General features: G+C 37.7%; 1 protein-coding gene across 1 annotated transcript in view; it reads left to right on the top strand.

Moving 5' to 3' along the window:
• LOC103277093 (heparan-sulfate 6-O-sulfotransferase 3-like) overlaps nt 1–12982 on the top strand; it is a gene marked incomplete at its 3' end in the record, with an annotated part of 93398 nt that overhangs the window by 2301 nt on the left and 78115 nt on the right. The window contains exon 3 of the mRNA XM_021707269.1: nt 4–392. Within this exon, the coding sequence (XP_021562944.1) occupies nt 4–392 (389 nt within the window). The remainder of the gene's footprint in view (nt 1–3; nt 393–12982) is intronic.

Raw genomic sequence — 12982 nt, forward strand, 5'->3', positions numbered from 1 at the left:
GAGGAGGAGGAGCCGGACCCCGAAGCTCCCGAGAACGGCTCCCTGCCCCGGTTCGTGCCGCGCTTCAACTTCACCCTGAAGGACCTGACCCGCTTCGTGGATTTCAACATCAAAGGGCGCGACGTGATCGTGTTCCTGCACATCCAGAAGACCGGGGGCACCACGTTCGGCCGGCACCTGGTGAAGAACATCCGGCTGGAGCAGCCCTGCAGCTGCAAAGCCGGCCAGAAGAAGTGCACCTGCCACCGGCCCGGCAAGAAGGAGACGTGGCTCTTCTCCCGCTTCTCCACCGGCTGGAGCTGCGGGCTGCACGCGGACTGGACGGAGCTCACCAACTGCGTGCCGGCCATCATGGAGAAGAAGGACTGCCCCCGCAACCACAGCCACACCAGGTACTGTCCCACGCCCCGTCTCGCTTCCTGGCCCCCTCCCTGCCCCTCCCCCACCCCCAGTCCCGACACTGGGCGACCCTGCGCCCCCTGGCGCGCGCGGGTGTTTCCCCGGCGGTCGGTGCTGTGGCTTTGGGAGAGGGACAGGACATCTTTGGAGAGCGCCCGGGGCTCGAACTCGCTCACCTCTCGGCCCCCACGGCTTCCCGCCACTCCACTCTACTCCACTCCACCCCACCCCACCCCACCCCACCCCACCCCACCCCACTCCATCGCCACCCTTTCACCCTTCAAGATGTCCGGAGCCGACGTGTGTATTCCGCCTGGCGCCTGCCACGGGGTGGCCTCCCTCGGAGTGGACGCACGGAAAGCCCCATGGAATGACCAGGCGTCGGGGGTCTGGGTTAACCCAGCGAGGTCGAATCGTGTGCTTAAGTTTTCTGGTGGAAACCCAAAGTAGAGAGGCAGGGCATAAGTTTTTCAGGCATGGTGAAGCCAGGGACGCGTCTAATCGCTCCATAAGTGGCTCTTGGGAGGCTGCTGGACAGCTCAGGAAACAAGCAATGCTCTTGGTGCCACTTTGAAGATACACGTGCAAATGCCCACTTCACCTTGAGAACCCTAATGCTGGAGACAGTTTTTGTTGCTAGCAGTGCCAGGATTTGCATTCATGCAAGATTTCCACTCTTCCTCTAGGCCATTCTATCAACTTATTCCAAAAGTATTTGTTCAATGCCTACTGTGTGCCTGGTGGTGTGCTAGGTGTGAAGTGGATGTCGAAAGATTTAAAAAAAAAAAAAAAAAAAAGAGAGATCCCTTGCTTTCAGAATGGAATGACTTTCTCCTTCTCCCTCCTCCCCCTTTAAAAAATAATAGTACAGTGGAGAGTAGGAAAGTTAGAAATCTTAATAGCCACTGAAACTGCTTACGTTATTAACATCCTTTGAGAGAGGCACGGGCTTGAGAATTTGGTTGAATGTTCTTTCTGCCCATTGCAATTTGAAGATTAATCTGACCTGCTTGCTCAGGGGACTGAAATACTAAAAGCTTGGAGCACTAGTTCATTGAAGTTTTTATCTTAAAGGTTTCAAACAATTTGGTGTAAGGAAATTGGAATTTAAAAGTTCAAGTTCAATATGTTGATATCAGATAGCTTTTGCATTTGACATTATGGAAAAGCTTCATTTACTGGAAGCTACCCAGATTCTGGAATTCACCACCACTGAAGCATCTAATTCGACTTCATTTCTCCAAGAATGAGCAAAAGTTCATTATGGGATTTTTTTTTTTTTTTAACCCTGGCAGTTTTTCAAATACTTTTCTCTCTGATTCTTTCCCTGTTTGATGCAAATTGGTGAGATAAGAAACTGGTTGGACTTGGAATGACAGCATTAGACTCTTTCCCTTATTTTATTTTAATAATTGTTTACTTTTAAATATTTTAATTATGGATTACTTTAGATCCTGCTGCTCTGTTTTAGCTTAAAACAGTTTTCCAGTTAAGCATTACTTCCAAACTTCCTAACTTCAGTGAGAGACAATCTCTTCTATTTCATCCAATGTTGTACTCTTTGTGCTTAGATGAATTCCTGATTGACCCCAAAGAGTTTACTAGTCTGCTTCCCAGATTCCATTTCACTAAAACTGGAATGGAAGCTTTAATTAATTGTCACATAGAAACATTGAATTACTCTTTGGTAGGGGCAGGCATTATTATTGTTTTTTAACCAATGTACATACAAATCTTAGTGAATAGATGAAGATTTTGGAGAAATTAGAGGAAGATGTGGAATCTAAACATAATTAGAGTTTTGCTTATTGATGAAATGATGCTACTGCTACAGACCCTGCATAGATGCTAATCAATATGGTCTCTTCTATAGGAAATACTTAATACCTCTCTACCCTGTGGCATAGGAAAATTCCACTGTGGCTATTTAAACATATGCTTTCTAGCATGGTCAGATTTTTTTTTTGTTTAGCAATACATCATAAACATTCATTTTCCCCTGAATAACAAATTATCAGATAATCACCCTGTACTGGTTTTCTTTTCTTTTAAAAATAATTTTTTTGTGGTAATATTTTGCTTGTACCACACATTATAATATTTTTTCCTTCTCACCCTCTCTCTTCCCAGTAATTTTTGATTACTTTTTTTTTTCTTCTAGATACTGCAGGAAGGAATAGTTGTGGTGTATTTAAAGTGCCCTGCATCAAAAGCTATAGGGGAAAAGTTGAAGAGATGTTAGCAGTAGCATCTTCCTAGCAGAGAAGATTGAATTAGTTGTCTGTCATTGTAATGTCTGTGTACAGCATTCTATAGTCAACTAGATTAGCCTGGATAATGGAGGGTACATTTTCACAATGCAAAATGGCAGATAATCTATTGCTACATAATGGGAACAAGGTTCTACTTGAAATACGGCTGACTCTAAGCAAAATTGATAAGTAGATTCTGTTGATTTTATTTTCCTAGTCTCTCTGCTTTGGTCTCCCCAAAACATTGCCTCCTCATTTTTCTCAGGGATCAATGCCTTTGTGGATCACATACAAGGTACGAACAAGGATTCTGGAGTCAGGTGAATATGGCTCTTGTACTTACTAACTGTATAACCAGGAGTAAGTTACTCTTTCTGGGTCTCAGATTCTTCACTTTTAAAGTGTGGATAATAATTAGTATGGCTGTCTTGGGGTGTTGTGAGAACTAAATGAGTCAATGTGTGCAAAATGCTTAGTATGGTATATATGCATAATATATACCATATATATATCCATAGCATACTATGCTGGTATGTGGTACTTAATATGTATATATAGTAATACTGCAATATCAGTTATTAATTATAATTATATAACATTTTATATAATTATAGCTTTCTTTCACAAAAATATCTGATGTCAGTTTCTTTGAGTAGTTCAATGTAAACGGGTTACTTTATAGAGATACCATTTTATGATGACTTGAGAATCCTAAGTTCCAACTTAAGCAATACCTTGAAAACTATGGACATTTAGATATCAGCCATTGCAGGAGGCAGGATGGGATGCATCGTATAATTAGATGTACATTCTATTGGCAACAAGAAAAGCTAACTGGGACGGTGAGAGCAAAAGCAGGAACATGCAGGACCAAAGGCAGAAGTGGGAAGCCAGCTCTGAACAGAAATGCATGGCAAAGTTGAAGGAACCATCATAAGAATTATATAGATGATGAAAGGGCAAGGCTCAGCTGAATTTGGCACAGAGGTAATTGGTTAGAATAAGATAGGAAGCAAATAGGAAGATGGCACACCTGCGTGACCTCTTTTACTATGTTGTTGATGATTTCTTCCCTTTATTTTGTGTTGCTTTTTTTTTTCCCAGTTACTTCTTTGGTAGGTTATTCTTTCTCATTATTTTTATGCTTTCTTCTTAATTACTGTTTGAACCTTTATGTGTCCAGAGCTCTAGAAAACTCCTTTTTACCATTCATGATAATGTGTAGAATCATCAAATTTTATGGCTAAAAAAAGACTGAAGAGATAATCTAGCCCCACAATTTTAATGGGTAATCCAATCCGAAAAAGGTGAAATGACATACCTAAAATTTCCCCATCAAATTCATGGATTCATTTTCATAACTTATATTCAATGTTTTGCTTACTTTGTCTTCTGTTTACTATGAAGAGTTTAATGGAGAGTGTCTTAAGCACCTACTTACTATGTACCATGCCCTATGATAGTTCTAGAGGTGGTGTTTTGAACATTGCCAGCCCTTTGTAGCCTAGGCTGCTAGGGAAGATTGATCTTAATCTTTGGTAAGTGGGTATCACTCGCATTCTTAAATAATGATGGAATGCTATTCTATTCTTATCCTTTTGTAGGATGGGATGGCAGTGCTTCTCTTTTATGATTCAAGTTCCATTGGTTCTGTTGAAATAGTTGGAACCCTGTAGATAATGCATTAAATAGGACCCTCTGTGTTACAAGTGTTACGAACTTAACTCAAAATTATTTCAGCAAGAAGAAATTATTGGCTTATACAACCACATCACAAGAAAGGTAGGATAGAGATGATTTCAGAAATGATTGGAACTGGAGATTTGCAGTGTTTCCTTTTTATTGGTCTCATTCTAGCAAATTGGCTTGTTCTATGAGATGGGTAAATGTCCTTCACATCTAATATTTCCACAAGCCAAGAATGAACAAAGCAGGCCTTCTCCAGGTTCTAGCTCGAAATCTTGGGGAATGACTTTAACAAGTCCATATTGGAACTTGTGACTATTCTTTCAGTCATTTATTGTGTCCAGGAAGAGAGTTGAGGTTCTTTGACCCACCTTATATCACAGAACCACCCCCATGATTGCTGTGTGTGTGTATGTGTGTGTGTGTGTGTGTGTGTGTGTGTGTGTTCAGTTATTGGGAGCTGGCAGATTACAACTCTGGATGGACCATGGGTTCTAGACAGTCCCTCCAATTATGTCAACTAGAGGTGCAAATAAATGAAAAATAATTGAGTCCTCAGATCTTTTGTTTATATTCCACTTATGAAAATTTTCAAGTCAAACTGCAATTCAGATTTATTTTCAACATCTGGAAACCATGTCATATGAGAATTAATTAAAATATAAGTAGAGACATAAAAGTTGCCTTCAAATACTTAAAGGAGGAAGGAGTGGATTTGGAACAGGCTTGTTTTCTATTGCTGCAAAGGATAGAACTGGGGTAAGAAGTGATGGGATTTCAATTCACAGTAAGGAAGAACTTCAGAAAATTTATTCCTTTTAGCCAGGCGCAGTGACTCAAGCCTGTAATCCCAGCACTTTGAGAAGCCAAGGTGAGAGGATTGGCTGAGCCCATGGGTTCGAGACCAGCCTGGGCAACTTGGCAAGACCTCATCTCTACCAAAAATCAAAAAATTAGCTAGGCATGGTAGCGCATGTCTGTAGTTCTGGCTACTTAGAAGGCTGAGGTGGAAGGACCACCTGAACCCCGCAGGTTGATGCTGGGCTGAATGTGAGCATACCACTGCACTCTAGCCTGGGCGACGAAGTGAGACTCTGACTCAAAAAAAAAAAAAAAAAAAAAAAAAAATTATAGCTGTCTAAAATGAGCATGAACTCTTTTGTGAAGTGATGTGCTACTCAGCAGTGAAAACTTTAGGAGTGGCTGGTTAAGCACTGATGTTGAAAAGGAATTTCTTCCTGGGGAAAGGCTTAACCTGGATGATTTTTTATTTAAGATTCTTTAGTTGTAATTTAGGGTGAGTGCAGGGTATCTTTCTTCTCCTCTTTCTTGCCCTACATGTTGAAAAGAAAATAAAAAGGATTACAAATGAACTAGTCAGTTCTCTAGCATTTGTAAATATTTTTTACCAGGGAAACTCTGGATAAAGTTTGATGGTGTAGACTGTTTTACACATTCAGGGCCAAAAGCAATGAATGGGTCCCTGTGTATTAGATCATCTTCTCAATAGTAAATATAAAATGATAAGATGAGAAAATATACCACAACTTGCCACAGAAACTCAGAACCACTTTGAAACATCATCTAGTTATTGCTTTTCCTTTACACAGCAGGCTAAAATATATAAGGAGGCTACAGAGTTCTGTTTCAAAGACTCTAGAATAGCCTGTGCTGCTTTCTGAGGTATAATCTACTTGATGTCTCTTCTAATTAGAATTGTTGAACTTCCAAGATGGTTAATTTTTACCATAAGGTTTGTGTGCAGTGTAAAACTAAGGGGAGGTAAGATTGTTCTGTCTGTATATGACATATCCACTTGTTTGTTCATTACATGATCTCTTAAAGTATTGCTTATATTTTAAACCACCAATATTTGCTATAAATCAGAAAGAAGTTCAATCAAACCCATTTAATTTTTTGAGGGAAGACATAAATTGGAAGTAGTAAATGGTAATAGATGATTTGTGCTTCTGCCTTTTTCTTCACCAGCTTTAGGATTTCTGGTTGGGTTGATTTTTAGAGAAATAGAAATGTTCTTGTAGTAGAAGCTAGGTAAATTTAACCACCAACAGTGTGGATTTGCTTAATCTTAGACTTGTATATTATTGTTCTCAAAAACTAATTATTATCATCTCATTTTGACTGAAGATAATCAGAAGCTTGTAGCATTTGAAAGTTATTTATGCTTGATAATGAACTAAACAGTTTAATTGAGCCTGGCAAATTCTAATGTGATTCTAAGAGTCATGAGATAAATTGTTGGGCCAAGAAATAGGTTCAGTATGAAAACAATTAAATGGAAAACCCAAACTGATATTTTGTAGTAATCACTTCTCTTGTTTTGAATTTGTTAGATTGTGGATACCATGTATAATTCCCTCTTGATTTTAATTGACCAATATAACTTTGTTTAACTTTAGCTAAGCATTTATGTTTTGGGAAATATAGTAAACATGTGTTAACTTAGACATTATTTTCATTATATCTTCCCTTGGCAAATATAGTTGCTCAGTAGAGCATATATAAAGTACTCAGCACAGAGATTAACCTATAGACAATGCTTAATAAATGCCAACTTTTAGATCACCTTAAAAAATATCAGCACAACTGGACAAGACTATTATTTAAAAGATGAAATTATCAGTCTGGATGTAGTATCTCACATCTCTAATTCCAGCACTTTGGGAGACTGGAGTGGGAGGATTGCTCGAGACCAGGAGCTCTAGACCAGCGTGGGGAACATAGTAAGACCCTGTCTATACAAACAAACAAACAAACAAATAGAATAAATTAGGTGAGTGTAATGGCACATGCCTATAGTTTCAGCTCCTTGGGAGACTGAGGCAGGAGGACTACTTGGGTCCAGGAGTTTGAGGCTGCAGTGAGCTATGATTGTATATGCCATTGTATTCCAGCCTAGGTGACAGAGTGAGACCCAACCTTGGAAAACAAAATTAATTTAAGCAATATGGAATTATTAAACATTTTATATCATGAGTTTGTTATTCAGGTGCAAATTCTAATTATTAGTGGCTGCTTTCCATAATTAGCAATATGCTAACTGACCTACTTCTCTTAAGTATAGAGACCAGGGCTTATTGGAGCATTTTAGGGAGTTTCTTCTATTAGACCGTATGTCACAGATCAGAAATTCATTTGGGTGCAAGCAGATGTAGTTGCCTGTTGGAAAAGTTAATCTCATCATTCATTTTTACTTTAAAAAAACAAAAAACAAAAGACAAAACAAAACAACAGCCTAAACTGAGAGGATGTGAACTTTGATGTGGGGTGAGATGATAAGAAAAACATAGATAACCTCTGGTATTTATAAACTCTGGATTACTGCTGGTTGCAGATTATGACATTAGAGAGCAATGAAATGAGATGATGAATTAGAAGAAAAAAGTTCTCAAGAGAAATTGTAGGAAAACAATGACAAACTTTCTGCTACTGAAAATGACTAAAAATTGTGCTGATGCCTGATTTGTGAATGTAGTTAGGGTGATGTTTAAGAGCATGAACTCTGAAATCAAACTATCTGGCTTTTCATCTGATTCAGTCTCTTATTCTCATGTGAGCCTGGGTCATGTCAATTATTTCCTCTTCAGTTTTCTTCTCTGGAAAACGAGAATAATAAGAGCACCATCTCATGGTGAGTGTCAGTAATCCATGTGGTGCTCTGGGACAGAGTGTGACACAATGTGAAGAACTCCTCAGAGTTAGCTATTTTTATTTTCTCATGGGACTTATACATAGAGGTTGTTTTGTGTAAAAATAAAGTGATAGGTAAACTTGTGTCATCTTTTTTGATTATGGAACTTTTCATCCTGAATAATGCAAAAATGAACTTGCAAACTGTGATGCAAAAGAGAAGTCATAAATGGTCAAAGTAAATGTTAATTCTTAGGGTGTTGTGGGCTATGGATACTCATTGGGCACTAAATGAATGCTGTTGACTGGAAACTTGTAATCTTTCTTTTTTTCTTGCATATCATTTTATTTTTTATGGGAAATTAATGAAACAGTAATAAAAATGTTTAAACATATACAATTAAATTCATACATGAAGCACTCCTGCAGTGAAATTGAATTAGTTGCCTGTGGGCATATAAATATTTGTAGTTCATTGCTATTATTTATATCTTACCATGCTTTTATTGGTAAGTACTCTGTCATTTGTTTTCAGAACCTTGCATTTAACACTGTATATTCATTTGCCTCTGCTTTCTAGTTTCTTTATAAACATAAGAGAGTATAAATGCAAATCGCCTTGATGTCCTTGGTATTTATTTATTAGATTTATGGAATATTTCTTCTAAAGAATCAAAGGTCCTGGGATGTATAATTTAAACATGGATGATGGCATCTGTATTTTATGGACTCTAGAAACTCATAGACTTTTATGACTTTATTTCAAATGTGAAAACGTAGACCTAGAAAGAAGAGTAAACATGTTTTTAAACAGAGATATGTGGTAATTTAACATGTGTGTGGAAATCTGAAGGTAAGATTTCTGTAATATAGTAAGGGACCAGGTGACAAACCAAGGAAGAGAGAAAAGTAATCATGTAAACTGTAAATTAGAAGAATGGAGGGGGAGAAGGACAAAAGTAGTAAAGAAAAAGAAAGAAATCCTAAAAGAACTAGATCAGAAAGAAGGTAATACTGAAAGTAGAAGACAGAAACATACCTAGAATGTAATGGTTTGTTTCAATAGTGCGCTTATGGGAAGTAATCAATTATCCAGGAGGCTATCTCATGAAGGGCTAGTATATTTAATTGGGCTGATGAACATTGATCTACTTATACATTGTTTTTCTGTATCTTGTTGCTGTTTTCAAGTATTGGTAGCTTCATCAGTCAAGGTCCTGGCAGCGAACAGAGGCATACCTTGGTACTTCAAAGGGACTAGGTACAGAGGTATAGATGGGGATAAGGAAACCAACATTGGATCACAAGTTGCCTTGCAACTAGTAACAAGGGGATACTGTTAGTTCCACTGGGTCTGAAGTGGCAGAGAGAGAGAATGGTGTTATCAGTATGCATTTTCTGCTGGAGGTTGACAGGAGCTACAGTAGGAGGGAACCTAAGGAGAAGCATCTGGATAGGAGCTGTTTGTAGAAAGCAGCCACTGGCAGAATTACGGAGCTGAGGCAGGGCGGAAGGGGTGGAAGAAATGAAGGATGTGGAAGACATATCTTGGCCACTTTCTCCTCCCACCTGTCCATTGTTGTCTTCCACTATTGTCTTCCACTGAGTGAATGTACTTGAAAGGTAAAGGGCAAGCGAGCTAGCTGATGCATTCCATGCCCAGTAAGGTGGAGGAAGATGGAGAATGGATTTGGGGTTTGGGAATGGGAGGGATAAAAATGGAGACTAATGTGTACAGTGTCTTAAAATAGTTTGAAATTTCTTCTGATTCATTTTATGGATGCTCTGGTTGTGTTGTGCAGATGAGACTGAGAACAGATACCCTATATTTTAGTACCTGTACTGCATATTTTCTGTATGGACGATTAGTCTCCACCTAAAGAATGATGAATGCAGCAAAGCACTGCTTACCAAAGGAGTAGTCATCATAGATGAGTGACTTTTCACTGAATACTAGAAAGAATGCTAAAGTTGGGCATTTGTCGTTTTAGTACCCCAGAATCAACTGATAATAATGATAGATTTGGGCAATTAGATCTGTATTATGCACAGTAGACAATATACATTTTATATCTGTGTGTGTCATTTTATAAATTTGGAGTTATATGACAATGTTAGTGAAGACATGACAAGTAGTTTGCAAAGCTGATAGTTGGCAAAAACATGTGTGAGATGAGACTCTTTCTGTTGCTTAGATTTTCTTCCAAGAGCATTAAGTTTCTTTAAAGGAATATTTATGAGTTTTAAGTCTCTGAAGGTAAAAGATGAGGAAAAAAAAATAATTGTGTCACACTTAAAACTATTCAAATGTTTCAAATTTTAATTTTAAAGGACTCTTGAAATAGTATTTCCATATTCATTTTGGGGGTGTGTGATATGCTTGAAGATACATGCATGCACCTTTCTGTGCAAAATATTATGATCACCTAATATTTGATATTAAAAATATTTAAATAAAATTGTTGTCTGACAAAAACTTGACCCAGGAACCATCAAGTCTTTAATTCTGAGAGTCAAAATTTTATCAGTAAAACGCTATCCTATATATATATATGGTTCCTGGGTCAAGTTTTTGTCAGACAACAATTTTATTTAAATATTTTTAATATCTAATATTAGTTGATCATAATATTTTGCACAGAAAGGTACATGCATATATCTATATATGCATGTGTATATATATATATTTTGAGTTGGAGTTCCACTCTGTTGCCCAGGCTGGAGTGCAGTGGCACACACATGGCCTCCCCAGTGTTGACCTGCTGGGTTCCAGCAATCCTTTTGCCTCAGCCTTCCAAGTAGATGGAACTACAGGCACGCACTACCATACCTGGCTAATGCTATTGTTTTTTGGATGTGTTGTAGAAATGAGATCTTGACAAGTTGCTGGGGCTGGTCTCAAACCCGCGGACTCAGGCAGTCCACTTGCTTTGGCCTCCCAAAGTGCTGGGATATAGGCTGAGCCACCGAGCCTGGCCCCAACATATATATTTATAGATGACAAAAACAATGACCAATGCGTCTGCTGGATTCTGTGCATATATGTTAAGTTCATCTCTCTCATCCATAGGAGTTGATTTTGAGCTGCTGGGAATCATGTCATCTGTGGAAAACATACCAACCTCCATTCTCTTTGTCATCATCTCCCTTTACATTGCAACTTCTCTCTCTCTAGTTTTTCGACATTTGACATTTTATGACATCTGGAGTCAGCCACAGCCTGTAAACAAGAGGATCATCTTCAGGCCTTTGTCTCTGTGTAGAGTTACTTGCCATGATAAAATTGCCTTAGGAGTTTTTTGTGAAAGTTATTAGTTCTAAGGAACCTGCACTCTGTAGAACTGGATTTGAGTCTGATTAACTTAAAAAATCTGGGAAATGTATCAGGGAAGTTTCTCCCCCCCTACACACAGCTTTATTGAGTTTCTTATTGTGCCTTTAGTATATGTGATGAAAGAGGTGACTTAATGGATATTTCTATTTGCAGTATTTCTTTGAATAAGTATTTCTATCATTACTTCTTTTGGCAAATAAAAGTATTTGTGCAGAAAAACCTCTAACAACATGAAGGAACTTGTGTATGCTGGAATTGTCCAGTTTATTATCAGGTGTATTCTTATTTTAAAAATATTTGCAAATCATGGCTCATTCTTTGTCTTTGAAATTCAGACTCAAGCCTGAAACACCACTGCAGATAAATTTCTTTGCTTTGAAGGTTTTATTCTCCAAGTTCCTTATGTGTGCTATAAAGAATAATTAATGTAATGAAAAAATCAATATTGTGTATAAATTATTTAGGTTTTACTATCATTGTAATTTTCTCTTCAACACCTATTGATCTGCAACAATTCATTTGTTAATTTCTTCCTAATAAGATATTCATTGTATTAGGTCTGTAGTAGTGCTGTCCCTGCACTTTCACAGGCAAGTCATGAATTACTAATGATACATGGAACAAGTTAACTTACTAGTGAGTGGTACGAGGTGGAAAACAGCAGAAGGGAGTCATTTGAAATACTGTCCTATAGAAACACTGTGTAGGCAGACAACTGCTAATAATTAAATGAGCATACTCTTGCAGGATATTAATTTTTATTTTAAAATTGGTATGTGTTTTTTTCCAAGTATGTGTGTGTTTTCTTTTTTAAGCGAAACCCATGGTTCTCTTTTTTGGAAGGGAGCAGAGGAAGTGGTCTTTTCTAATTATCTACACTAGTGTTCTGAGTGAGATGGTTATTAAATGATCTTTTGACAGTTGATAACTGAATTACTTCAGAGAATGGGAAAAATATGAGACTTTTTTGAAACTCAAAGAGAGATGAATCCAAGAATAAATCAGACTACCAAATTCATGGCAAATATAACTTTTACATTGGATGATTTGGACCAGGGAGGCAGAGTGGTATCCAGAAAAGAGCTTTAAATTTGTAAACAGGCAACCAGGGCTTAAATCTTGGCGTCCTCATTTCCATGTTTACTTATTTATTATATCTCTTTCTGTCAACATCTAAGTTTCCTGAGGATGGTGATTTATTTTGTTCCCCTCTGCATCATCAGTGCCTAGAATAGTGCCTGGTACATAAGGGTCATCAAATAAATGTTGACCGAATGAATGAAAGAAGGAAAAAAGCAAATGTAAATACATTTACTAATTTATTAGACAATTTGGATAAGAATATGTGCTCTATATCCTTTTTTAGAGTTGTGGGTAAGAAAATGACTATGAAGGCACTCTATAAAGTATAAAGTACTATACTATACAAATTTAAATTTACATTGATGGTGAGAAGTCTTTTGATATAAAATGGAAAAAGAAGGACAGTTGGATTTTGAAAATGCAATGAATATGTAATTCAGCTTTTACAGAGCATTTCAAAACTCCAGGATGATTAAGATGAAGTTGAAAATATGCAAAATACGCATTCACCTTAACAACTTGTTAGAGTAATGAGCAGTTTCTTTTAAAACAGGACACAATAGATCATAAATGACTT

This window comes from Carlito syrichta, unplaced genomic scaffold, assembly GCF_000164805.1.
Source record: "Carlito syrichta isolate Samal-C Ts95f unplaced genomic scaffold, Tarsius_syrichta-2.0.1 Scaffold316475, whole genome shotgun sequence".
NCBI classification, from domain to species: domain Eukaryota; kingdom Metazoa; phylum Chordata; class Mammalia; order Primates; family Tarsiidae; genus Carlito; species Carlito syrichta.